The 26,001-nt window shown below is 39.4% G+C and overlaps 3 protein-coding genes across 3 annotated transcripts; 1 reads left to right on the top strand and 2 right to left on the bottom strand.

The window, feature by feature from the left end:
• Positions 1 to 6,557: 6,557 nt before the first annotated feature.
• On the top strand, positions 6,558 to 7,234 carry LOC115805916 (protein C19orf12-like). Its single transcript, XM_030766621.1, has 2 exons — positions 6,558 to 6,717; positions 6,969 to 7,234. Exons 1-2 carry the CDS (start codon positions 6,558 to 6,560, stop codon positions 7,232 to 7,234), a joined length of 426 nt encoding a protein of 141 aa, XP_030622481.1.
• An 8,058-nt stretch (positions 7,235 to 15,292) lies between these two features.
• On the bottom strand, positions 15,293 to 16,270 carry plekhf1 (pleckstrin homology domain containing, family F (with FYVE domain) member 1). Its single transcript, XM_030766241.1, has one exon. It carries the CDS (start codon positions 16,254 to 16,256, stop codon positions 15,411 to 15,413), a length of 846 nt encoding a protein of 281 aa, XP_030622101.1. The 5' UTR covers positions 16,257 to 16,270; the 3' UTR covers positions 15,293 to 15,410.
• Positions 16,271 to 20,444: 4,174 nt separating this feature from the next.
• Positions 20,445 to 25,937, bottom strand: pop4 (POP4 homolog, ribonuclease P/MRP subunit). The gene is made up of 7 exons (XM_030766534.1): positions 25,868 to 25,937; positions 25,377 to 25,429; positions 23,159 to 23,382; positions 22,194 to 22,271; positions 22,020 to 22,081; positions 21,710 to 21,811; positions 20,445 to 20,821 (listed from the first exon to the last, which is right to left on the bottom strand). Exons 1-7 carry the CDS (start codon positions 25,872 to 25,874, stop codon positions 20,685 to 20,687), a joined length of 663 nt encoding a protein of 220 aa, XP_030622394.1. The 5' UTR covers positions 25,875 to 25,937; the 3' UTR covers positions 20,445 to 20,684.
• Between the last annotated feature and the right edge of the window lie 64 nt (positions 25,938 to 26,001).

Here is a 26,001-nt window from a genome sequence, read left to right as displayed (position 1 = left end):
GCCACAAACCTGCTGCTCATCTCCCACTGTCAGATGAAGCTGTCACTGATGACAAAAAGGCCTCATAATGTTTGATGTTTACAAAACTCTCTATTTCAGGAACTGTTTTCATTTTGCACATTCTGACTTAGAGCACATACTAGATAACATACATTTGCCAATTTGAGCAGAGTACAAATGACCAACTTGGCGGTTTGGACATGAGCATTATGGTACAACGAAATAATCATGTAATAAAATGTTGAATCGATTACATAACTGAAATTAACATCAAATGCATACTTGTGTGGTACACACGTAATTATAATTAGTGAATTGTCACTGTGCAATACAGTGTGTAGAATTTACACAGATGTGGAGTGAATTAAAATGTGAAATCCATTTCAGTGTATTTGTCATTCTTCCATAATGACAGGACAGTATGTAAAGTACAATCCCTATTGCAGAATGAGCTCTTAGAGTAATTGACGAACTGGTCTTGGTACCTGCAATCAGAGGCTGCACTGGGAAAGGCAGGGGGCAGTCCAGTGGGATGGTGGGTGAAAGGGGTGTTGTCAGAAAAATATGTTATTCCTTTGTATGAAATATGCTCATTAATATGCTTATCTAGTTGGAACCAGAAGTTCAGTCAAGGTCACCATGACCAAGAACAGGAGGTTCCACAGCTCAGCAGAGAAACATGTATCTCTTATCTCTGTTTGGTGTGAAAAAATAACTGGTGTGATTCCTTTCTAACAGATAAATGCTGCATGAACACAAAGGGAGTTTTAGACTACTCACAACAGTGATGCCTGACTGTATTGCTTTGTGACTGGTCTCCTTGCCGGCGAGAATAAACCAACCTGCCTTGACTTTGGAGAATCTGAGTGTCTTTTATAAAATTACTTTAACAGGTGTGAACCAGAGAGATGGTTATAGCACTTTGACAGTCGAGAAAGGGTTATGTTGAAGAGGGGAAAAACATTGTTTACTTTGTTTATTTTTGAGTGGAGTCATATTTCTTTGAGCTGTAACTATCCCAACTGAGGTAAAACCTGCTGTGCTCTTCACAACCACTAGAGGTCTCTACTCAATTTTTCTGCAGGGCTCTGTCGTTTGGTTATGCACATCCCCAGCATGCTGTACACACACCAGAACAAACATAGGTCATGGCAGTTGCTATATGTGACAATATACAAAAGATACACAACATGTAATTGGACATTTGGTTTATCCTGTTAATTTCAGTTTAATATTCAGTGTGAAGCAGAGGCTTTCTGCCAGCGTTTCCTATTCTGCGTATATTTGAATGAAGAACAGGAAATAACCCTTTGATAGATCTCATAGATACCAGATCAGGCATCGCTGACCTTGGTACACGGAAACAGGAAGCTTCACTCACAGGGTTTACTTTCACTATTGTCAGAGTCTGACTAATTTGGAGTCAGACTAATTTCAACGGGTGGAACAATTTCCAACTGTCCGTTAACAATTGCAGTGAAGCTCTGAGTAATCCTGCAATATAATCATCCTTTGAACTAATTGCCCATTTCTCACATAGAATGTGCTAAAGTCAAAACAAGACAGCCTGGTTTAGCGTGCCTTGCATGAATTGTGTGAATGGAACAATTCCCGCCACCAATTAGCCGTTGTGATATCGAAACTGAAAGCAATCTTGCAATACCGTCATCCTCTCAGCTTTGCATATGAGTCACTTTGAATGTACTGAAGCCAGTATCAGTATGTTTGAATATGACCCAAAACTAACTTAAATTTGTTAAGAGGCAAGTGAATAGTTTCCTGTCTAACATGGAGAGGCCCGCTCCAGGACTAGAGTCCTTCATGACCTGTGAGGCTTTACATACATTCGACTTAAAAAATAACTTAACAGCAGTCCTACGAAGTTAAAAAGAAAAAAAAACTCAGGCAATTTACAAAGCACTCCTTAACTTGACTCTGTATCCTTAAATTGTGTTACATCAGTCTTCACTCATGACTGTGGAAACTGGAAGATACATTGTAGCATACCAGGTAAACTTCCTCTAAACGAAACAAAACGTGCAGATGACAGAAAAAAACTGTACATGGATGAATTTGCCAAACACCACAGCAGGTACAAACCAGTATAATAAACCATGCACGATTCATATGCTGTTCTTAGCTACAGTAAACTATAAAAATATCTATTCTTTGAGCGTAGTTGAATAAATTAATTGCTTATGTTCATATGCCCAAGAAGGCTGCATATGCAAAGAGCAGGAATATGAGCAGGAATCTAAATGTTCATGCACTGTTATTGAAGGATGATGAGGGAAAGGAAAGAGCCACAGACTATATCGTTTAAATATGCCAACAAACACTTTCCATGGTTCACTTTCAGAAGCACGGAGCCTAGATGTGGTCTGAATTCATTTTGGACTGACAAGTATGATCTGTGCCCTGCGATGGTCTGGCGACCTGTCCAGGGTGTTTCTCTGGCCTTTTGCTGATTGGGAGCTGGGACATGCTCCAGCACCATCCACGACCCTAATTAGGATAAGCAGCTTAGAGAATGAATGAATGAATGAATGAATGAATGAATGAATGAATGAATGAATGAATGAATAGGGTGAGGAGCTCGGACACCCGGGAGGAGCTTGGAGTAGAGCCGCTGCTCCTCCGCATTGAAAGGAGTCAGCTGAGGTGGTTCGGGCATCTAGTCAGGATGCCTCCTGGGCGCCTCCCTATGGAGGTGTTCCGGGCGCAACCAACTGGGAGGAGACCCCGGGGAAGACCCAGGACACGTTGGGAGAAATATATATCTCGGCTGACCTGGGAACGCCTTGGGATCCCCCAGGAGGAGCTGGTGGATGTAGCCGGGGAAAGGGATGTCTGGGCGACCCTCCTCAGCCTGCTGCCACCGCGACCCGGTCCCGGATAAGCGGGAGAAAATGGATGGATGGATGGATGAATGAATGAATGAAAGTCTGATCTGTGCTAAAGCAGCCATTATGTACCATCAACAAATTTACAGCATAGTCTACTTCATTTACCTAATGTTACTGGTTACTTTCAAAGATTTAGCAAGTGATTTTGGTGGTATGTCTTTTGACTGTACTCAGCCTGACATTTAAGTAATATATTGTCAGTTACTGCTGTCATTTACATGGTCTTTTGTAACACAACTGCAATGGCTCATTGAACAGAAGACTTTGTGAAACACGTCTGTAAACTAACAGAGAATGAGGAGATAAGAGCAGCAGTGAAGGCCTGGACAGAAGAACCAGCAGTGATGTCATAGACAGCAGGTACTGGGGCATTTCTTGCAGGCCCACCAGGATTTTCTCTGTTTTATGTGAGTTTATTTAAGAGATGTTCCATTACCAACACAAGAAGGTACCACAGACTGATTTAACTGTCTGATTCCAGTTAATTATTGAGGGAAAAAAAATGACAGGAGTATATCAGTTTGAGAGATATGTCAAGTTATACTTATCAAAAGTCTCTCAAAGTTAACTGGCTTTACTATATCATTAAAACATTCCTTCACCAAAACATCCCTTATTATGTTTAGTTCATATCAGAGACTGTACTTGGATTGCTTTGTAAATTGATACCTTTTTATCTATATATGTCCTAAAATTCCATTCCAGTTATATTCTACAACTTCATAATTCACGATGGACTCAGATGCCAATATAATCCTCTCTGTTTAGAACAGAAGACCATTAATTTGATCCCTTTTTAAATTCCAGTTCGAGTTGTACTGACATGGAGACTGACATCTTTCAATTTACTTGACCTTCCTACTGATCATACAAATTACCTGCCGCTTTGGTAAATCTTGGCTTGTTTTGCCAATATGAGATTCTTCGTGGACTAACCATCTGCCTACTTCGTCGTGGAATCAGTGCATGCCTTTGCTCTCCTTCAACCATACCAAGTGTAAGATAAATTTGAGGTCTTCTATAAGAGATTTGCGAAGTCTCAAAGACAACAAACTTCAGGCATGATCAGTCATTCCCTTTATTACCACAGTCTCCCCAAAAACAGAGAAACACAGAATATTTATACAGTGGAATAAACAACTTGCACATCATAAAGGATGAGGGTGGTCTCTCCTAGGTATTAATTCACTTTCCTAGTTGTGTTATTACTGTTCCAAGAAGTTCTACCTTGTCTTTCACCTCAGACACCCTCAACGCTTTTCTCTCTAGCGTGACCTCAGTATGACCGCACTACTTCCTCTGTGTGCGCTAACTCTCTTGCTTGCTACTTTCCACATAACCCTTAAATGACACTTAAGGTGTCAGCTACAAAATTATATGACACACAGAACAGAACAGAACAGAACAGAACATTAATGCTTAAACAATAATGAGTATAACTAAAGGAATAGCTGCAAATTGATTAAAATAACAAACATCCATGGTTAATACATTCAAAATATTTCTCACACAAGACAGTCTCTGGGCTAAGCAAACAAAGACACAGAGTTAGCAGCAATAATCATGAACATGTGGAAGAAACATTCGGACAGGAGGCAATAGGGCGATGATATTTTTTTCAGTATCATAGACGCAGTGAATGAAGAAATTACGTTTTGGACGTTTTGTAGAGCGCAACAGACGGCTAATTGCACTTGCTCCTTTAGACTCTGATGCTGAGATGAAAGCCCCCGTGAAGTCAGTAGCACGCAACTGAATCAGCACCTCCGTATGCTTTATCTTTGGGGGCCTCTCTTGCTATGTGCGGAAACTCGTTTTACACCTTCACAAACGTCCCACGCTCTCGAACTACTGTTAAGCGTAACTTTCAAGTTTAAACAATAGACATAACTATTTTCATCCAAGACAATACATTCATCCAAGCTGCATTTTGCAACTACTTTGTTGGTTTGAGCTGCAAGCCGCGTGGGCCGAGCGCCACCCATAAAACACTACTCAGAAGTTTCGTTTCAGTCAGAACTCCGTCGGCGCACACTAAAAACCACGGTAGGTTTACAGGTTTTGAAATTTTGAAACGTAATGCCAGTTTTCCAAAGTATGCCGTTATCGAAAGCGACAAAAACTTTTTTTTTAACTAATGGATTAAGTCTTTACTCTGATTCTCAAATTGTAATATATTTAAAACGCACTGATATCACGGTATCATTAACTTTAAATGAGCTATTAAAACTATTGTGTAATCCTGAATCCTACAGCAGCAGCATCAAACATCTAACTGACGGTGCAATGGCAATCACATACTCGCCCGTCCGTCTCTGTGACGGACATATTCCCTGCCTTAAACCCTCCGATTTCAGTCATGCATCACCTTGCTTTGGCGAGAGTTTTTATTTATTCATTTAAAATTCATTCTCAAGTCAAATATTTCTTTTTTTTCTTAATTCAGCAACAGTACGGACCTTAAACGACATCAGGTTAACAACACTAATTTTCCCCCCCTAATACTTAACTGTAACAGGTCCCTTAATACCACCGTTAAAATTTTAAACGCCGCTCTCACACAGACAAAACTGGTTGGCTAGTTAACACATTTTATGGATCTTGGATTGCTTTGTGAACTTTGTCAACTGAAGTTTTTTAACCTCATAGGACTGCCATAAAGTTGCATTCTAGTCGTAGCAACAACCTCGCAGTTCATGAAGGGCTCTAGTCCTAATGTAGTCCTGCTTATGTTTGACAAACACTGTCTCTCGTTAACTTCAAGTTGGAGCTGGAGTTTCTAATATTTAATCTCCCAACTGACTGTATAATTACCAGTGGCTGTAAACAATAAAGTAAAAGTTCCTCGTTATTGAACGTAATATATATAAGTAATAGCCCATATAGCTACGTAATATATACAAGTAGGGTAATGGTGGATTTGTAATCTCAGTATCGACAATATGAAGAATTTTAACAGTCTCCGACAACATCAATAAAGAAGTTCCAGACTTTTTTATTCCAATACGTCTCTGTTGAAAACTGTCGTTGATTGTTTCATTTTATACGGTCAGTTATAAGTATTTTTTTTAAATCAAGTTGTAGCTGATTAAACGCGTGTGGGAGTACCACTATTGTAGGCTGTTTTAAGCATAGCTGACGTAAGACCTCAATGTTGTGAATGTACACAAACCAGTGCAAATGTTGATGCGTATGCCTACCTAGTTGCACGGGTGTATACTCACTGTCACCAGTGTGTTTCAGAGCGATATCCAGATATCCACTATATTCAGATATATATAGTGGTTGCGGTTGCAGATTTGAATAGCCGAGTGCACTACTGGCTTTGGCGGAGGTCTGCGCTCTCCGAGTGCCCCTCCAGTTCTTTCATTATTCTTTTGAAAATTTGAGTATCTTAAAAGCCTGCCACTTTGACTCAAGTTTTTTTACACTTACACTTTTACTACAATCATTCTTTTATAGTTATATATTTAACTCAAATATAATAACTTATCTGACTTTCACCATGACCGCTACTTACTCTCAGTTGTGCTGAATTTGAGTCAGCAACTAATTTAAGGAATATGAGTCTCCATGTATGCCGCCAGTCGTTAAAGTAAGACGTTTTACGCCTTTTTGTTTTGCTCTGAATCCAGTTGATAGACCACAGAGATGGCCCCGCGAACTGATGACGTCATGAGACTATGCTGCAAGCTTTCTGCGGACAAGAAGATCAAAGCAGCGGTGAAAAATTGTGGTAAAGGAGCAGCAGTCACGGGAGGGGCCGCTTTTTTAGGCGGGATTGTAGGTGGTCCTCCTGGAATAGCTGCAGGTAAAACAGCTGTTTTTTCCCCTCCTTAGTGAAATACCCCATACCACTTCCATGCTACAAACACCTCTTTGTGCTACAGCTGAATTTTGCTGTGTATCTCAAATGAACCACTGAAAACAATTTCAGAAATGTCAATATCAGGTTACTTAGATGTTCTTATACTAGATGATTTTAAATATATGAGACAACAAACCCAGTAATTACTACTATATTCTCTTTTTTTTAATATTGTTTCCTTGATAACATGTTAGGCAGTTTAGTGGGAGGCCTGCTTGGATACTGGATGACCAGTGGAAAGTTTCAACCTGTTCCTCAAATTCTCATGGAGTTGCCTCCTGCTCAGCAGCAGAAGCTTTACTCTGATGTCATGGCTGTGCTTGGCAATCTGGCGTGGACTGACTTTACCCAGTTAATTGCACTGGTTATGGGCAATTCTACCCTACAGCAGCAAGTTATTGCTGCTTTGATGAATTTCATCACTAAGGAGCTGAGGGCCGAGATACAACATGGAGACTAATCAGTTGGAGGAGATTGTGAGGAACCTGATAAAGATGTACATGAGCCACAAATAACTGGCCGCTATGAGGATGAACTGTTGGGATGAGGTTTTTAGAAGAATGCTTTGTTTATTATATTTTTGTCGAGGAAGCGCTTAATGGAGTCGGTCAACATATGTAATTCCCAGTGCACTCAATTTGGTGGTCAATGATATTGTTGAAAATTAAATGAGAATTATTTTTTGCTATGATTTTGAATTTGAATTTTTAAGCAATAGTTGATCATTAATTAACAAATACTAGTATTGTTCACTCAGAGAGGTTGGATTCTGGACAGTCTATATATCTGTTAAAACATCTTTAATTATTTTTTGACCATGGATCACTTTTGGCACTAATCAGCGCATACCTCTGTAATCGTTATGAAAGTCACTGTCAATTGTAATAATTGTTTATTTTTGCAACTACATTTTATATTACAGGTGAGCTATGTGATCCAAGATTAAAGCTCTGAGTGTCTCTGTGTTTAGGGGAGTGTCCTTGAGGAGAGGAGTTAAGGAGTCTGGCGGTCACAGGATTTGCTTTCACTATTGCCACAGATTGCCAAAGCAAAACAGTTTAGACTAGTTTGGACTCGCTTGCAACAAGTGGAACAATCCCCACTATCCATTAACCATCTTAATATTGAAATTCAAAGTAATCCTGCAATGTAATTATTCTCTGAACTATTTGTATATAAAGCACTTAGAATGTGCTGAAGCCAGTGTCAGTGTCCCTATGTGGATGTGGTTGTGAAAGTTCATCTTCTGAAGTTGCTCACAAAAAATGTCTTTTCCGTGCCACACTCTTGAGTTTGTGCCTGTGAGAGACTAGTTTATTACAAAAGTGCATGAGAAAAAAGTGAATTGGGTGACAAGTGTAAAAATTACACAGATGGCAGTCGTCATCAGGCATACAGTTTTAGAGTAGATGGAGTTTTTGCAGCTAGTCCACTGGGAGTCTAGAGATCTGTTATGGTACTGAGAGGCCATAATCCAGTTGGGCCATACTGGTGCAATTCTGGATCAGAATATGTCAAAAGATATGTAAAATTCAATGTCTAAAATGGTAAGAACATCAAGAAGAAAAAGGAAACTTTACTGAAACAGCGTATCTATTATAATTAAAGATTTTCTCGATGTACAAACAAGTTGTGATCTACTGACACAAAGTACACAATATTTTTTGACCGAAGTCAAAAATTAGTTGATTGGTATGTCTAGTAAGTGGAAATAACTTTTCAGCATGCATCGCTGCATGAGCTGTGTTCTTGAAAACAGGCTATCAATTCTGCATTTCCGTGCACTTGTGAACATGAATTTGGCCCAAGAAATGTGCGAACAAGCACTAGAAAGATTCTAAGACTCACAGTGTCCCTTGATCCATTCTTTTACGGCTTGGCTGAATGCCAAGAGGGATGAATTTCAAGTAGTCTGCTTCTTCATCTACAGGTTTTTCAGTCCTTTCCCTTATGCACTGTAAAGTTCCCTGTAATTGGATTCTTTCATTTGCTCCACCCATGCAACTGCAATATATTTTGTGTATATAAGTATACTTTTGTTGTTGTTGTTGTTGTTGTTGTTTTGTCGCAGCATCTGGTTGCCAGAATGTCACAAGTCGGAAAGTCGGAACGTCATAAGTTCCATTAAACAGGCTAATGTGCTGCTTGAGCCTTTTACTTGGATTAAGTGTAGAGTAAAGAATACACAAAATACTATGGCAAGTACACATAAGTATAACAAACCATGCATTATTCCTATGTGATACGTAGCTACAGTAACAGATAACAGATAATGGTATATGATATCTGAATAAATATGAAAAACAAGATCCAGAGTTAAGTGTGAATGAACCAGTTACACACAAAAGCCCAAGACGGCTGCAAATACACAGCTACAGACAAATGAACAAGGGTCTAAATGTTACTGCACTGTTACTGAAGTATAACAAGGCACTAGACAGTGTCATCCTCTCTATAAACTCTGCACCTGATATGATGCCCTTCTGAAGGAATTTTCTGTCACAGCTAATGGAGACAGCAGATGACTTAACAATGTATTCTTGCAGTGGTCACCAGGGGGCGCTACAAACTATACAATACCAACAGTGACCGCACACACTTTTCTTTACTGTTAACATTCATCTCATGTCTTGTGAATAGGGATGTGCGTTAAGGCGACAGATAACCTGGAAATGCTTGGTCTCACCATCTCCGGTTAAACCTTTGTATTATAGTTTTATCTTGTAAAGCATATATCATTGTCTGAAACATTAGAGAGGAATGTGCTCTATACAGCATGCTAAGAATGTTTACAAATTCATACAAAATGCTCATCAGTTGTAAGCTAAGTAGGTGCACTTTCTGCATATCTCTCTGAATGAGAGTGTATGGTAAAGAAATTAACATAAATATACACACTGCATCAGGCCTCAAGGGTATCACATCTCATGTCAAAATGGTTTTATTCAGATTAGTTAATATGTCAGCAAATTCTGTGCCTCACCTTAAGGTGCATGCAGGCTAAATGCCAGCAGAATCAACTTGTCATGACAAATAAGGTCTATGTAAGAACAGTCCAAGTGTACTCTCAATGAACACAGTCATACAGACATAAAGTGCAGCATGTCTTTGACTGTATTTTACATTCTTGAACGCCCACCACGGTTTTCTGAAAGTACAACCAGATTTTGTTTAAATGCATTAAAGAAATGACCCATTATGAACACAAGATGGAGCCATAGAGCAGTTTAACAACACAGCTTAAATCAGTGGTTTTCAACTCCACTCCTGAGGGCCCCCTGTTCTGCACATCTTTGTTTTAACTCTTCATTGTCACAGTTAATTGAGCTAATCAAGGGGTTGATGATTAATTGATCAGCGGAATCAGGCGTGTCAGTCCGGGGTTAAAACAAAGACGTGCAGGACAAAGGGGCCCTCAGGACTGGAGTTGAGAATCACTGGCTTAAATAAACCTACAGGAAAAAAAAAAAAGGGGGGGGGGGTGTTACAAAGTAAGTTCAACTTCAAAGTTTCTCAAAAGTTTCAAAGTTAGCTGACTTTGCTGAATGAAATATTTCAGATCACGTGTAGGCTATGCCTTGGTCATGATTAATAATAAAATAAGTAAACATACTAAATTAGCAGTTGGAATATTAGAACACTTCATTTTTGTTAAGATACCTTACAGTATTTTGAATGAAAGATCATCTAATTTGTTATCTTGAATATTGATGTTGTAAAACATGCAAGGCACTCAGCACATTTTCAAGTTTTTATATTTCAGCTTTTTTTTTCTTTTTTCAGTTTGACATGGTCTGGTTAGCCCTGTCATTCATTTATGCATACTCCACCACCGGACCTTTTGCATCCCTTGGTGGATCCCTGTCCATTATTATTGATGAAAAATGATCTAGTTCAAGGTGTGATGTGGGGACGACAACATATAGCCAAGTCATATAGTCAAGTTCAGTGAGAAACAACAGGTTATGATGATGAAATCAGCACTTATGCTTCAGATGGGCTAAGGGCTCATCTGTTTTATCAACCTATGATTGGACATTGTCCCTTACAACAGGATAAATCAGGTTAGAACCACCCAGATTTATTTCACACGCATACACCGCCTCCGCTCACCTGTCAGAGTGGTTGCTTCATGGTGTTTAAGATGACCCTTGCTCCTTGTGCTCGGCATAGATGGTGCGGCAAATTGGTCATATCATACGGAGTGCACGACACATATCTGCATTATCAAAATGTCATGAATGAACTTCTCTTGTCATAAATGAATTAGAACACTGACAAAACCAAAGTGCAGTAATTCTGATCATTTGGCCTCTCAGTGCAGGTGACTGAGTGACTCTGACAGGGTCGCACTTCAGCAAATTATAGTTCTGCAATTTGTTTTTAAGTGTAAAGTGATTTATACTGTCCCTATGAGTCTTTTGGTAAACAATGAAAAAGTAAATCAAAGTATGAACATTCCTGTCATTCAGCAAACAGCGGATCGCATAGACTTTCCAGAAATAACAGAGAGCATTTCTTATCACAAACAGGTAAGGAAGTGAAAGAGGAAGACATGGGAGTCTTGTTTCCCCTGATTGTTGTCATTCCAGGGCTTGGCGTGGGGCCACTATGCAGGCCATACTGGAGGTTGTGTCTTCTGACCCCCCCCCCCCCCCCCCCCCCCCCCCCGCAGCTCAACATAAAGCTCTATGACTTAAATTCAATGTAATAAATATACACGAACATAAATTTGTAAATCAAAAATAGTCGCATGCATTATTTAACATAAAGCTTTGTGGCAGGAGTATATAAAATTACATGAGGATAGTCATGGTTTAATGGTGTAACCTTTGGTTTGCACTTTGATGAATTATTTGCTTGCATATTTTAATTCTAGACCTTCCTCTTTTGTTTTTATATCTATAATATGTGAGACACAGCTCTAGGATGCCTGTTGGCATCATGGATGACCAGTGATGAACTGAACTTTTTCCGTAGACCACCAGTGATTCTAACACCCTCAGACAGTTGGTTACATAAAACCCCAGTCTTCAAGACCTGTTGAAGCCAACATACCACATTAAACACAAATACACGTGCCCACACACACACACACACATGCACGCGCACACGCACGCAGGTTTAGGTTCATATGTTACATGGTACAGTTAATAAAGAAACTAGTGTTTTCTGACACCAATTCCTTATCGCGGTTTCTCGCAGCGTGAGAAATGACATTTAAGCGACTAAAGGCTGCTGAAGTGGACATGCAAAGGAAGCTACAAAACCATTTGCGCTACAAAACCAAGTGTTAAACATGACATAATTGTTATCTGGTCAGAATGCTTTCATGAAATTTATCTAAAATATATAGAACCCCCCCCCCCCCCCCCCCCACAATTTTATGCATTAGGAGGACAAAACAAATGGGTAGTGCTATGCTGATCTTCAGTTCTTCATCTGAAGAAAATGTTTTTTTTCTTTTTTTTAAAAAGGGAACGGTTAAACTGTTATCAGTTAATGACATCATAGCTCCAGACACTGCAGATACTAGAGTATAGGGTAATGTAAAGATGAATTCATAGAATCTTTGCAACAAGAGTTTGATTTGAGAAAAAGCTCAGCTGCTCTGAGACGTGCTCTCAGTTTCTTTATTTGTGCTGCACTTGTGACACCTCTTCTTTCTTTTTTTTTTTTTCTGGGCGTTTCACTTTTGCTGGTTACGGCCAATTTTAACCTCTGGCCATGTGAGCCGAGCTATACGTGCAAGAAGAGCTAAACCACATCCTCTCAGAGTGACGCAGAAAGGCAGAGGTGTGTGTGTGTGTGTGTGTGTGTGTGTGTGTGTGTGTGTAAGCACCGTAAGCAGGTGGGCTTGTAAACATAGTAAAGCTGGCTGGTCCTCAAGCATACAGTATGAGATTTAGTATTAGAGATAAAACTGCCAAAAGCAAAACAAGATTTTGTGAACATGTTCATTGCAGTGAACTTCCAGCGTTCCTTTTAGCTTTGTGGTCTGCTTCACCAAAAAAACAAAAACAAAAAAAACAAAACAAGGAACAACAAAAGACCTGCATACAAAGTTGCAAAAAACAACAGCCAAAAGTACAACGGAGTAACACCCAAACGTGTCAGTAGCCGAAGGTGTTTAGCTCAGATGTGATTTAGCACACAGCTGTTATTCTCCAATGGGACCTGAGCAATTCACCTGTAGAGAACGAGTGTGCTCACAAAAATCTCACGCTTTGTTTAACACTGGGCACAAACTCCAGCATATAAAAGGAAATTTATGTTCTACATTATGAACAAAAACCTGGGACAATTACAAAAACAACAACAACAAGAGCATTGAAAATGTGTGCCTTGCCAATTAATTTGCTCGAACTCTTTGATCAGACAGTAGTGTAGATAGTGACGTCTACGGTAAACAAAATGCGTTGATGAACGGACCTTTTCAAATACATAACGTCATTCACTTGTCTAAGACTCATTCTCGTCACACTAACTTCAACCCTGGCTTTCAGAGTTTAAATAGCACAGAACACAATAAATCCTTCATAGCTCAGGTTTTTTGTTTTGTTTTTTTCCATGACCGTAATAGAAGCAGGGGGATTTACCATAAGCTTACCAAACTCAGTGGAATGAAGTTCTACTGGCCCATGCCCTGTCTGTCTTCCAGGATATAACAGTATTAGCGTCTTTTTCTCTCACACACAAAGATGGACAGCAAGATTAGAATGGTTTCAGGGGTTGAGAAGTGATTTTATGGGCTCAAAACCAGGAAAGTCAACCAGTTTTTACCCTGTTTTCAAGTTCCATTTAATGATTTGATGACTGTTGTTGAGTAGTAGATAAGCTACCCATGATCCTCGGGGTTAATAGACAGGATTGTAACTGACGCCTCTAGGCGACCCCTGCTAAAAGAAAACAATTGAATGGCGTAAAAAAAGAGTGGAATGATTACCAGAATGTAATGTCTGTGTTGTGTTTTGTTAAACCTTTGAGAACTTAGTGCGTCATAATTCAAAGCTATTATTGGTCTCAAGACTGGTTATTCCGTTTCGCAATCACGTCCCAGTGTTGAGCAAGAAACTAGGTAATTAGAGCCAAAGTTTTATAACACTCCATGAGGCTTCAAATATGCATGCAAAGTACATACAGGCAAAATTATCTTCATCTCGGTTACAGGGGATTGAATATTTTCCATAATAACTGATTTTGGTAATGCGGATTCTGTTTGTAAATGAATTCAGTGCATATGCAACGTGTTCTTGAAGTGTTTATTTGTAAACAGAGCACTTCCCTTCAAAGGACCTCCTCAGGTAATATTCTATGTAATAAACATTTTGCGATAGTCAAAAAAAGTATGTAAGAACTTCTTTTTTCTGTCCCGAAGCTTCTCTTTTAAACATGCACTTGTGTCTCACTAGATGTGTGCAGATTCTTCATGTAAAACATGTCCTTTATGAGCTAAAATGAAGTGTTAAAACTGTCTGTGATTCAGGTGAACAAGGAAGGAAATTCTCAAATGACGAAGACAAGAAAATTGAGAAAGATATCTGCTTTCATAATTCTTGTTCACAGTGGTTTTAGATTTTAATGAAGATTTTACCTGAGATTTTCACACCTTTTCCCTCCAGTCCAATTTTTTTTTCACCTGATTTGCATGTCATTTGTATAAACTTTTTCACTGGTGAAACCTGTTTCACAAATAAATCACTGGATATTAATCATGTGAGGTAACTGGAGAACTATGTGTCAGTAGTTATCCAGTGTGTTTGTTTGTCCAACCAAAACTTTCTGTTTTTTTCTGTACCACACAACCTCCCTCTACCCAAAACACTACGCTACACTAGGACAGTTTCTCTCTCCACATAATATTTGTTTTTATATCAATAACCATGAGTTCCATTTGGCAGGAATGTACACTAATCATCATTTCTTTATAGATACCAGATTAAACCAGATAGCTAATTACCTGCTGTTTTTTTTTTTTTACTGACGCTTTGCCATTTTGACAGCTTTGTCACGTACAGAGTTGTGTATAAGTTCATTTATGTTTGCTGTATGTGAATTGATGTAATAACTGCAACTATGTGAATTTTCACGTCAGTCGTTATATGTATATGGAGGATAGATGCTTAGGGCAAAAAAAAAAAAAAATCTATCCAAAACAAGTCAGAAACAGCTTTACTGAGTGGGAAGTGCATTGTACATAATAAGTAATAAGCTGATGAGGGAAACTTGTTTTCATAGACCAGGGCACAACAGGTAATGTGGAGAGAGGACAAAAGAATGGCAGACCAAGAGATTTGTGTAGTGTAGACTGAATTTTTATTTGCACATTCAGTAAATGCAATTAAATAATCACAATTATACACATACAATCAAAATACTGTAAAGAATAATAATAATAAAAACATACTGGAAACTAGTGTTTAATACTTTGAGCCACACATAGAGGATGACAATGTACTAAGCTAATCCCTGAGTCTATTTCTTCAGGTGCTTACATTGCTATATAAAGAACCCGCACATATTTCTGGGACATATTCCACAAGCGTAGTGTACATACTTCCTTTTTTCTCCTTAAAAATGTCTTTTTCTCCCAAAAGTGTGCCAGACACAGTCAAAAGTTTCAAAAGTTTCACATTTCACATGCCACAAACAGGGGGCTTTGCATGCTCTGGTTTAAAGTAGCAGTAAGGGGACCAGGAAGGTTCCTGCGGGGTATTGAACCATGAGGTTGGCTCGTGGTTCTCATTCTGTTCCTCACAGTCCTCCTCACTAGAGGCGTCATATTCAGGCATGGAAGCCTCCTCCAGCGACTCATTCCTGTTTCTCCTTGTTGCTTGCTCCTGGAGGATGACGATACATGGCCGGCAAACTCGCACCGGTTTGTTGGAGATGTGCAGGAGCACGGCACGGCCCTTTGAGCAGCTATTACAAACTATGAAACCGCAGTATCGGCAGTGGTGCTTTCTCTGAGTAACGCGGAATCGTTCAGTGCAACGCATGCAGATGTCCGAAGCCCGGTCGGGAATCCACGTGGCGGCAAAATCTCCCGTGGAATTTTCCTTGGACAGACCCATACGCTCGAGCTGCTGGGCCCGGCATTCCTCGATATGCTGCATCCATTCTCGTTTTTCCTCCGACGAAGCTGCCGCCACGTAGAAAGACTTGCGCGGAGTACGGATGAGCCACTGGTGTGTCATTTCAACCCCATCCTCTAAATCCTCCTGCTGTACCTCGTGAAGAGGAATAATCTGCTGGTTGCTGTTCCACCGACCTGGAACTATGATACTGCCATAGACGAGAATGTCGTTAAAGAGGAAGAAAGCTTTGGGTTGTGGACCCCGTCGGCACAGTTTCAACAAACGTCCTTCGCCAACCAAAATTCGGCTTGGTTCCAACAGAACCTTGCCACTTGGCCCAAAAGAATTTTCCACAGCCGCGATACGCTCACGGTTCTCCATGGTAAAGGCCAGCTGGTCTGCCATTCTGGAATAACTTTTACCTGTGAAATAATGATGATATAGTTCATACACCTTCTCGTTTTTATTGTATTTAATCATTGACATTTATGGTGCCATATAAGTATGATTACGTAGTCTCTTTACTTTTTGAAAGATCTGATCTGATTATGACCTGATTACAAACCATTACACAATTTTGTGACCCTTGTTATAAGTACTACAATAGCACATCAACTCTAAATTGAACATACCACAGTGGTACAATAACTATACATATACAGTGCCACCTCAAACATCCCATGCTCGACTGAACATAGCATTAAGAATAAACAAAAATGAATGAACAGCAAATACATGTAGACAAATTCAATGTTTTGGTCCCTTCTCAGCAAAAAACAGGTTGTGAATACTAATCTAACAAAATACAAAAAGGGAAATTTGAGTAAAATGATAGTGGAATTTACCTGATTAGTGTGAAAAAAAAAAAACAGTGTAAGTGATGTCTTCTTTAGTGTCTTCTTTCAAACAAATCTTTGTAGCTAATGCGGTGGCTGCTGTGTGTTAAACCTCATGCAGTAAATCTCTCCTGTGACTGTGTCGCGACAGGGCTTTTATGTTCTCCGAGACCCGTCTTTCCGGTTGTGATAAGGGGATCTCCGCGCCTACTGGTTAATGGTTCTTTCAAGAAAAAAAAAAAAAAGAAAGAAAGAAACAGAATACGTCACGATTTTTAAAAAAAAGAGGAAGGAAAATGCATTGGTCACGTTAACCTTGCGCACACCAAAACACATTTTAAGACCTAAGAGCAGCTTGTATTGTGACTTGCAATTATATATCTCGTTATATTCAGGTAGTCTGCCACATCAAGGAGCAAAAGACTTTTGACAGACACACATCACACATCAGACATACGACTCCATCTCTCAGTCTAGCACGTTTAACAAATCCTTACATGAGGATTTTGTAATATTCTCGTGCATTTCTAAGGAGTATTCTTGAGATATTAAGTCATAGGGGGAGGGTCATTTTTTCCATTTCACAGGTGAACCTTCCCCAAAACCTGTATTCTGAAAACCTCTTCAAAACCTTACTAGTTCAAATGTGCCCCAAATAGTGCAATGCATGTTTTCTATTTTTTTTTTTTTAAATAAACGAGCATAAATGTTCTCAGCTAAACAAGTACGTATTCCACCATTGTATCAAACCTGGTTGAATAACAAAGCAGGAACATGGAGTAATAGGTCTATGGCCCAAATGACTGAATAGATATATAGCATGTGTATGGTTGACTCTGTGGGTTTCCTGAATATGTGAAAGTCTACTCGTGCATTTACTGTAAGTTGACACGCCCCCCGACCCAAATTAAAAAAAAAAAAAATAACAAACCCAACAACATACAAACTAAGGAAGCAAAGAACACACAGTAAGCAGCACTGACACCAACATCCCTCCACGCCCAGTCCCACACACACATAACACTCTACTGTTCTTCTCAGAAATAAACATCAACATATCCCGAGTAAGCTTTAGTCAATTTTTCTTTGTCAGTTTTTACCCAACCCTGCAAAACATTCCTTTGGTCATACCTCACTCACTCTGTCACTCATTATCAAAGCCGCTTTTCCTAATTAGGGTCGCGGGGGGTGCTGGAGCCTATCCCAGCGCTAATAGGGCGAAAGGTGGGGAAACACGCTGGACAGGTCGCCAGTCCATCGCAGGGCAGACACACAGACTCACACACAGATTCATACCTAGGGACAATTTAGTGTCTCCAATTAGCCTGACCTGCATGTCTTTGGACTGTGGGGAAACCATAGCTCCCGGAGGAAACCCATGCAAACACAGGGGGAACATGCAAACTCCACACAGAAAGGACCCCGGCCACCTGGGGTCCTTCTTGCTGTGAGGTGACAACGCTACCCACTGCTCCACCGTGCTGTCACTTTGTCATACCCATGTCATGAAAATCATGTATTTATGCCAGACTGCAGCTACCATTTTTACATTTAAAAAAGCTAATTCAACACGAGTGTGTTTTCTTACTTGTAGAGAGTACAAAAAGTTAATGTTTTAGCAGACTTTGTAAACACCAACCGGTAAGGTAAGAACAGGAAACATTTCAGACATGCACAAGGAAGAGATCAAGCTCCTGTATTCATGGAAACCACAGCAATGTTAGTTATGGAGCACAGATGGACATTATGTTCTATCTGAGCTCAGCTTGTTTCTAGTGTCTGTTGGAGTTGGTCACAAAACTCCATTCTCATTTTTACTCATGTACAGAACAGAGAATACAGACAGAGCATGGGCAGAAAACACACAGCCATCTCCCCTTAGTTTTGTTCTGCAGCTGAATACCATAAGCACTGTTAAAGCAAAGTAATGATGTTGAAACAGAATAATTGTGTACTATTTTTAGTCTCTTCTCATCAGAAACAAGGAAATAATAGGAACTGGTTTAATGAGTTGTGTGACAGGCACAACAACAAAACTGAGGTTGAGCCAGAATTTCCTTCAGTAGAAATTTGTGCAATATACGTTTTTGAAATCTCCAAAGGTAAGGGTATTTTTTCTTTTTGTTTTGGTTTCACAGAAAGTTTACAGGCCCCGTGTCTCAATACTCCATTTCAGCACAAGGAAACATGATTTCTGATGCAACTCTATGATACACTCTCACTAAACATGAACCAAGTCCCTTCCAGTCACTAATGAATATGTTGAAATGGTTGAAATGTTGTGTCGGCTCAGGTTCCTCTGTTTTTAGACAGATCTTTAATATCAGGGCATTTTTAGAGCGGTGTATTCTAAACTGTTTTTAAAATGATGGATCATCTGTAAAGAAGTTTGGATTGCCCACATTTCCAAAACACGTTAGTTCTGAGTCAGAGGCCTAAAATCACATGCTTTTTAGTCAGGGTTAAGGTTAAGGTCAGGGTTATTAATGACAACCACGCAGAGAAATCGGGGTCACTGCACTGCTGCACTGGGTCCATTTTTTTTTTTTTTTGGCTTGCTACCTTTTACAAACACCATCCAACTATTTAAATAAACAAAGTGTGTTTCAGTAAACCCTGTTCCATCATGTCTGTTATAATCAGGACTATAATGAATAAGACGCTACACGGCATAAAGATACCTTATTCTGTCCCCACCCTTTATGGTACAAATGCAAATGTCCCGGAAGATTCTAGACGAGAGGTTGTAACCATGCTAAAGTCCTCTTATCAAGTGTGTCAGTTTTTTTTTTTTTAATTACTCATAAAAGAGGAAGTACGTAAGAGCAAAGTGCTACTTGGAACTGAGATTACTTGTAAGAGCGTTTAGAAGACAAGTAATTAAAAATGACCTCACTTCCTTTGCTGGGGCTTCCCTAACTGGTACAGACACCAGCTGCAGTGACTGTCAAGGCTTTCCCAGAAACCTGTTAGACAGCAAAGTTTTCCATGTCTCTCAGAGTTTATCTAGACTTTTGGGCAGATGTGAAAAATCTTGTGACATGAACCAGCACCGCATCATAAACATTTGCATATAAAATAGAATAATCCAAATTTCTACCAAATTTCCTTTGTTCTTATATTAACCCAAGAGATACATTAACTACTGTGATGATACAGTTATTCATTAATGACAATATAGGTATTTGAAAATCCAGTGCAGTCAACTACACATTTATTAATATGTGTATGATCAGAGTACAGTGTATTGTCATATTACAGCAAGGAGTTTAAAACTACACCATGTGGGTGCTGTGAATTTACAGCTCAAAGTATTTGTAAAGCGTAAACAGAAAACATTCACTTTGTGTATGAGACATCAACTGTTTCATTCTTTTCACTTTGTCATTTCATGCTATGAAAGAGATGAGCTCAGGGCTGAACAGTGTTATAAGGAACAACTAAATGAATAAACCTCACTTTCATCTAATTTTGTGATATGATAAAGTCAGTGGCACAAAGAAAGACACACACAAGTCAAACTCCAGGAAGGATTTATTGAGTCTCTTTCATAAGAAAGCAAAAATATAAATGTCTACAAGAGCGCCCCCTTGTGGACATAATTAATTTCAATCAGAAAAATGTAAGCTCTGGGTCAGGGTTATCACAATTCAAATGTGGTGAAAATGGATAAAAATGCATTTAAAACAACATCCAGTGTAAATTAAATAAAAGAAACAGAAAACCTTACACTTCAGTCAGAACCTTCATACATAAAGACAAATTGCCTCTAAAACAAACACTGGCTTTTCTTTGTCCAATGTTTTCACAAACCCTTCAGCTTGAAAAGTTTATGAAGCTGCCATGTCTCTTAAATGACAGGTCAGCCTATCATAGCCGTTGACACTGAGCCTTGTGACAGACTTCTTTAGACTCTCGTCTCTGACTTCACTCACAGGAGCCTATAACAAGCAAAGGCCCAGTGAGAAAGGACTCTGGCTGTGAGAGCAGGCATCCATTACAAGTCAATGGTTCCTCTGGCTTTGAATTTCTTTGCTGAACGCTCGCTGGCACGGAGTTCAAACTTGCTGCCATAGATGTAGTTCACAAAGTTGCCCGTTTCCACAGAAAACACGCTATTTCTCTTTGGAATGACTACAAGAGAAAAGAGAGAGAGAGAGAGAGAGAGAGAGAGAGAGAGAGAGAGAGAGAGAATGTATTTGTGAGCTGAATGTCACTGCTAATCTGTAGAGATACACAGCAGCGCTTCCTCATGCATAATTTCATTATGAGTATGTCAGTCCATGAAATTCAGAACTGTCCCCCTCTAAGAGAGTAACAAAATTATACTTAATGTGTCATGTCTCTCTGAAAGAGGATATTTCTTAAGTTAGGTTTTCAGTGGAGTATCAGATGTTGTTAGGAAATACTGGCTAACTGGAAGTCAGTGCCAGCTAGTGAGCTGGAAAAAGAGGAACAAACCTCTCCTTTAAATCCATCATTAATTTCAACCTGCTCCCGTTAATCCACCTTGATAAACTATAAAACTAACAATTCACAAAATAATTCACATCAAGCACGTAAATAGAGTAAATGATTACCAGTGACATCTCATGATAGTATTACTTCTCTTTACTGAACTGTGTAGCAACTCTTATAACCACACGTTCTTGCAGTTTGTGGACAATTGTACTTTTCGCTCTCTGCTCAACATCAGGGAATATTAATGTCAAATGCGCTCGTCTGATTCGCGAGATTCTGCTGTTTAAACGCTCGAGAACCACCTTGGATTGCCTGAAGCTTGCGTATTTACTATACTAAACAGGCAAATGAGTGTTTCTGTAAGGGGAAAAATTGCACAAGCCTAAATTCACAGTTAAGTCCTTGAGAAACGTCATTTCTTTAAAGACGTCCGTTTTCTGAGAGCACGTGTCGTCACAGAGACCTGTGTAAATGGTGTGCAGTTTAAGAGGGTATGTCCTGGTGCGTGTGACACGTGTGTAGTCTCAGTTACATGACATGAAGCAAGATTTATGAGTCTACCTTTAAGTCTGTCCTCTTTTGTGATGATTTTGAATACGTGTTTCATCTCTTGCACAAGAATTCCTGTCGTCCCCACGTACGAGGGACACTTTGATCGGACGACTGAAGGAAGAAGGGTAAGAAAGTAACTCCTTACACTGTTGAAGAAAATACATTTTTGAACACTATTTTCTCTTTACTTATTTTGTTATATTTGGATTTCTTCCATTATATGTGGCATTAACTGCCATAAAATAAATGATCTATGAATATATCTTTTATTGAACCAAACGTATTACTGGTAACACACCAAATAATATGCACATCATACCTGTTAAGACGGCACCGTGTAAATCAGCCTTCAAAAGCTTTTGCTGAATTGTCTGTGGGTTACTGTTAATGAAACAGGTCAAAACAAACATAAGAATTCCCCTAAAACCATACACAAGGATTTGATGACAGTGGAATTTCAGGCATGATTCTTATCTTGAGAGTCAAAACTCACCTTTCTGGTTTCAGACCATTACACAAATCCCGTATGTACTGTTTCCACAAGTCATGCAAAGGGAGGAAGAGCTCATACCTACAGAGACGGGACGGAAAACATGAATAATAGTTCCACGGAAGGGTAAACACGTTACGGTGACAAGGGCAGTGGTTATGTATACACTACAGTATTGCTTTGCCTGCAGTTTCAAGGCTGCTCTTGTCCACCTGAATAAATCATGATTTGATACAATGGTTAGTTCAACCCAAGAATAAGACAGCGGAGTCATTTGGAAGAGCTCAGTTAAGGAAGGTGCTGTGCTTGCTAAAACATTAGTGTGCGTCTTGGGTGACTCTTTCATCAAGTTTCCTGAGCTGGAGAAGAAAAAAAATGTGTGCAGTTGAGCAATTGTGCATCTTTTCACCTCTTCGGTAAACACACGCATTCATGTACAAATATAAAGAGCATTATTATACTTACTCTGGTGCCCTTCATCAGTCTGATTTCAGGGTTAAAATGTTTAATAAATCAATTGATCACCAATTCACAAATACCGTGAATACATATTGCGATCATTCACTAATATTAAATTGACTTGAAATCTCTGCATCCTCAAAAGCTGAACCCCCCCCCCCCCCCTCCCTTCCACCCTCCAAAAAAACATGTTATGGTGTACAACACACAATTACATTGTGGTTAATTATAAAACAATTCATAACTACTGCTTACACTGCAGAACAAGCTAAATATTTTAAATGCTCCCAAAGTAGCATGTTGCTGGTAGCGTGTTGTTGGTAGTCTTATCACTACAAATCCCGGCATGAAAACCTTTCCTCTCAGTAAAGAACACAGCCAGAAAAGCAAATACAGAAATAGAAAAAACGAAAAACATTGTTCTTGTTGTTCACCACATGTAGGGCACAGGCAGTCAAATGAACTTGATGACGTATCTGCCTGAACATTTAAGTGGAAAAGAGGCTAACCTTTGATGTTCTGGTTTCAGTTGGAACACTTTCAGCTCCCTCTTCTGTTTGGCACTCAGCCCTTTTGCTCTCTTTCTGTTTTTCTTCTCTTTGCTTTGTTTGGCGTAGTCCAGAATGACGGCCTTATGCAACATCACATCTTCGATGTCCTTCTCAGCCAGTTTGGGTAAACTGTGCGTCAGGAAAGCTTTTGTGAATGCTCCTGCTGGTTTGCCACCCTGGGACTAAACGCAAAGAGAGTAGCAACAGAGAAAACAAAGACTGAAAAAAAAACTGGAGCAACGGAAACAACGCCTGCAAAAATCAAAGTTTACAAAAGCACAAACAAATATTGTAAACTTCATATTCTAGGAGTAAATGTTTATATTCTGTGTGTAAACATCATACATTAAAGTATAAGGCCATGTTGTGTAGACTTAGCATCTGTAAGGCTCAACTGATCAGTGTCTCAAAAGACATGATTAGCACACTATTTCACATTGTCTACTTACATGTTAATTTTTTAAAACAAAGTACACCGTTTTGACAACACGGCGTACGCAGTGAGCCAAATGTAAAAACAAAACAAAACAACGAAAAAAACCCCCCCTCCTTATTTATTACAGTTTAGTGCAAAGTTTTAGGCACCCCTGAGCAAATTCCATGTTCTGTTGATTTTGGTGAAAAAGGCTGATGTTGAGATGAAACCTAAACATGCCATATTTCTGCACGTTGCCCAAATATTATTTATTAACTGAATTAAATGAACGGGAAAAACCTCAAAGTGTAGCATGTCCAGAGCTTAACAAATTCTCTGAACTTTCTAAATTTCTCAGGGTGTAATGCTTATACTCAACATCCATGGGCTCCGTCAGGTTGACTGAGGATCTGAACTTGTTAACTATTAAGCATGGGGGTGGATCTACCAGGCTTTGGGGTCGTGAAGCAGCCAGTAGTAGCACAGGAAATGTTGGGGAGGTAGACGGAAGAACAGACTCTAATAACTATCACAGAATCCTGGAAATTAGTACTGTCCCAGAGTCAGTGAAGAAACAGAAGCTGAAAAGATGGTGGAAATTAAAAAAGAATGATCTAAAACATACCTCAAAATAAACTACGAATGTCTTCAAGAAGCAAATATTTACGGTGTTGGAATGGCCCTCACTGTCCCCAGGTTTGAGTATTATTGAAAATGTGCGGGTTAGATCTCAAACATGCAGGGCATGCTAAAACGACCCATGCATACTTCCCAACTGGAAATGTTCTACAAGGAAGAGTGAGAATAAATTCCTAGAACGAGAACTGAAAGACTCTCAACTGCCTACAGGTAACTTTTGGAGGCTGTGATGACGGCCAAAAGCTTTTTTTTTTTTCCCCCCTATGTACTGACTGACAGGGTATGTAAACCTTCACACACGCTACATCTTATGTACTATCTTATGTACTATAGTACATATCTTATGTACTATTATGTATTATCTTATCTTATTTTTCTCCAATTTGTTAAAGTCAGTAAATGAATAGTAGATAAGCACTAACGTTTGCAGAAATGTGTCATATTTAACTTTGATCCCTGCAGAGGTTGAAAAGCTTAAGGAAATCAACAAAACATGTCATTTGATCTTTTGCAGATGACTGTCCCGGGTTCGATTCCCGGCCGGGCGGCCGGGGTCCTTTCTGTGTGGAGTTTGCATGTTCTCCTTGTGTCTGTGTGGGTTTTCTTCCACAGTCCAAAGACATGCAGGTTAGGCTCGCCCCATCAGACAAGGGGAAAACAGTATTATCAATATTTTTTGTGTAAATTACAGTGATAGCAGTTACAGTGCTGTATACTGTGTTACAGAGTAGAGGCATGAAAATATATTTGATTATGGAATTAAAGGACACAAGCTCCTTATTTAAGAAGCTCTAACTGTTTAGACCAAACAACAGTAAGGTCTCCTGAGGTGAGATTAAAATTAAAGTGTATTACCTCTAAAGGAATATAATTTGATAGTCTATGACTCCATTATTGTCCAGCTGAGGATTCTGAGGATTTTCAGCAAAGGCCACCAAAACCACATTAGCATTCCTTCAGTGAAAAGGATTTATATGCTGGAATGAAGAAGGACCTATCTACATATCGGTTTCTGTCGAGTCATAGCTTTCCTTTAGGTATGCACTATTTAAAATGTAATATTGGTGTATAAGCCGCCACATTTGTAACACTTTCATACCTGACCGTATTAATGAAAATTACCTTCACACCCAAAATACTGCTTTCCTCTGCCGGTAGTTCGTGCTGTACAACCTCTGTCAAAACGAAAGAACACATAAACCCACACGGATTACAACGGCACAACCAAACAATTTTTCTCAACTGCTAAAATAAATTGAACTCCAACTAACAGTTGCAATACAGGCAGAAGTGTATTACTTAGATTCGTTGTGCTACGCTGTCTTACCGCACACACTTGTCTGTTTTGCACACTTACACGCGACACACATTTATATATTTTCAGAATACCTCTGATTCGGATGCACACAAAATCAGTCGAAACATACCTTCAGGCCAGTGTTAAGGCTATCGTGCTGCATGTTCAGAAAATTAACGTAACAGATATCCTGAGTATCACCTATGTGGTTAGCTGCATGGCTAGCTAAGCTCCAGAATGCACCTGCCTGGATGTTACAGTGTCATGTTTTTTTATTATTATTATTATTATTAAAAGTTAAAGATGAGACACTTACGTTCCATTTTCTAGAGCACGTGCTATGTTCACGCTAGAAATAAGTTCTTCAAACCGATTTTTTGTCTTCTTCCACGTTATGCTCCTCACATGAATCTCCCAGCCAGGCATGACTTATCGATAACGGAGAGCAGG

The sequence above is a fragment of the Chanos chanos genome, chromosome 2 (genome assembly GCF_902362185.1).
Source record: "Chanos chanos chromosome 2, fChaCha1.1, whole genome shotgun sequence".
In the NCBI taxonomy this organism is placed as follows: Eukaryota; Metazoa; Chordata; class Actinopteri; order Gonorynchiformes; family Chanidae; genus Chanos; species Chanos chanos.
This window is presented reverse-complemented; position numbering and strand designations above follow the sequence as displayed.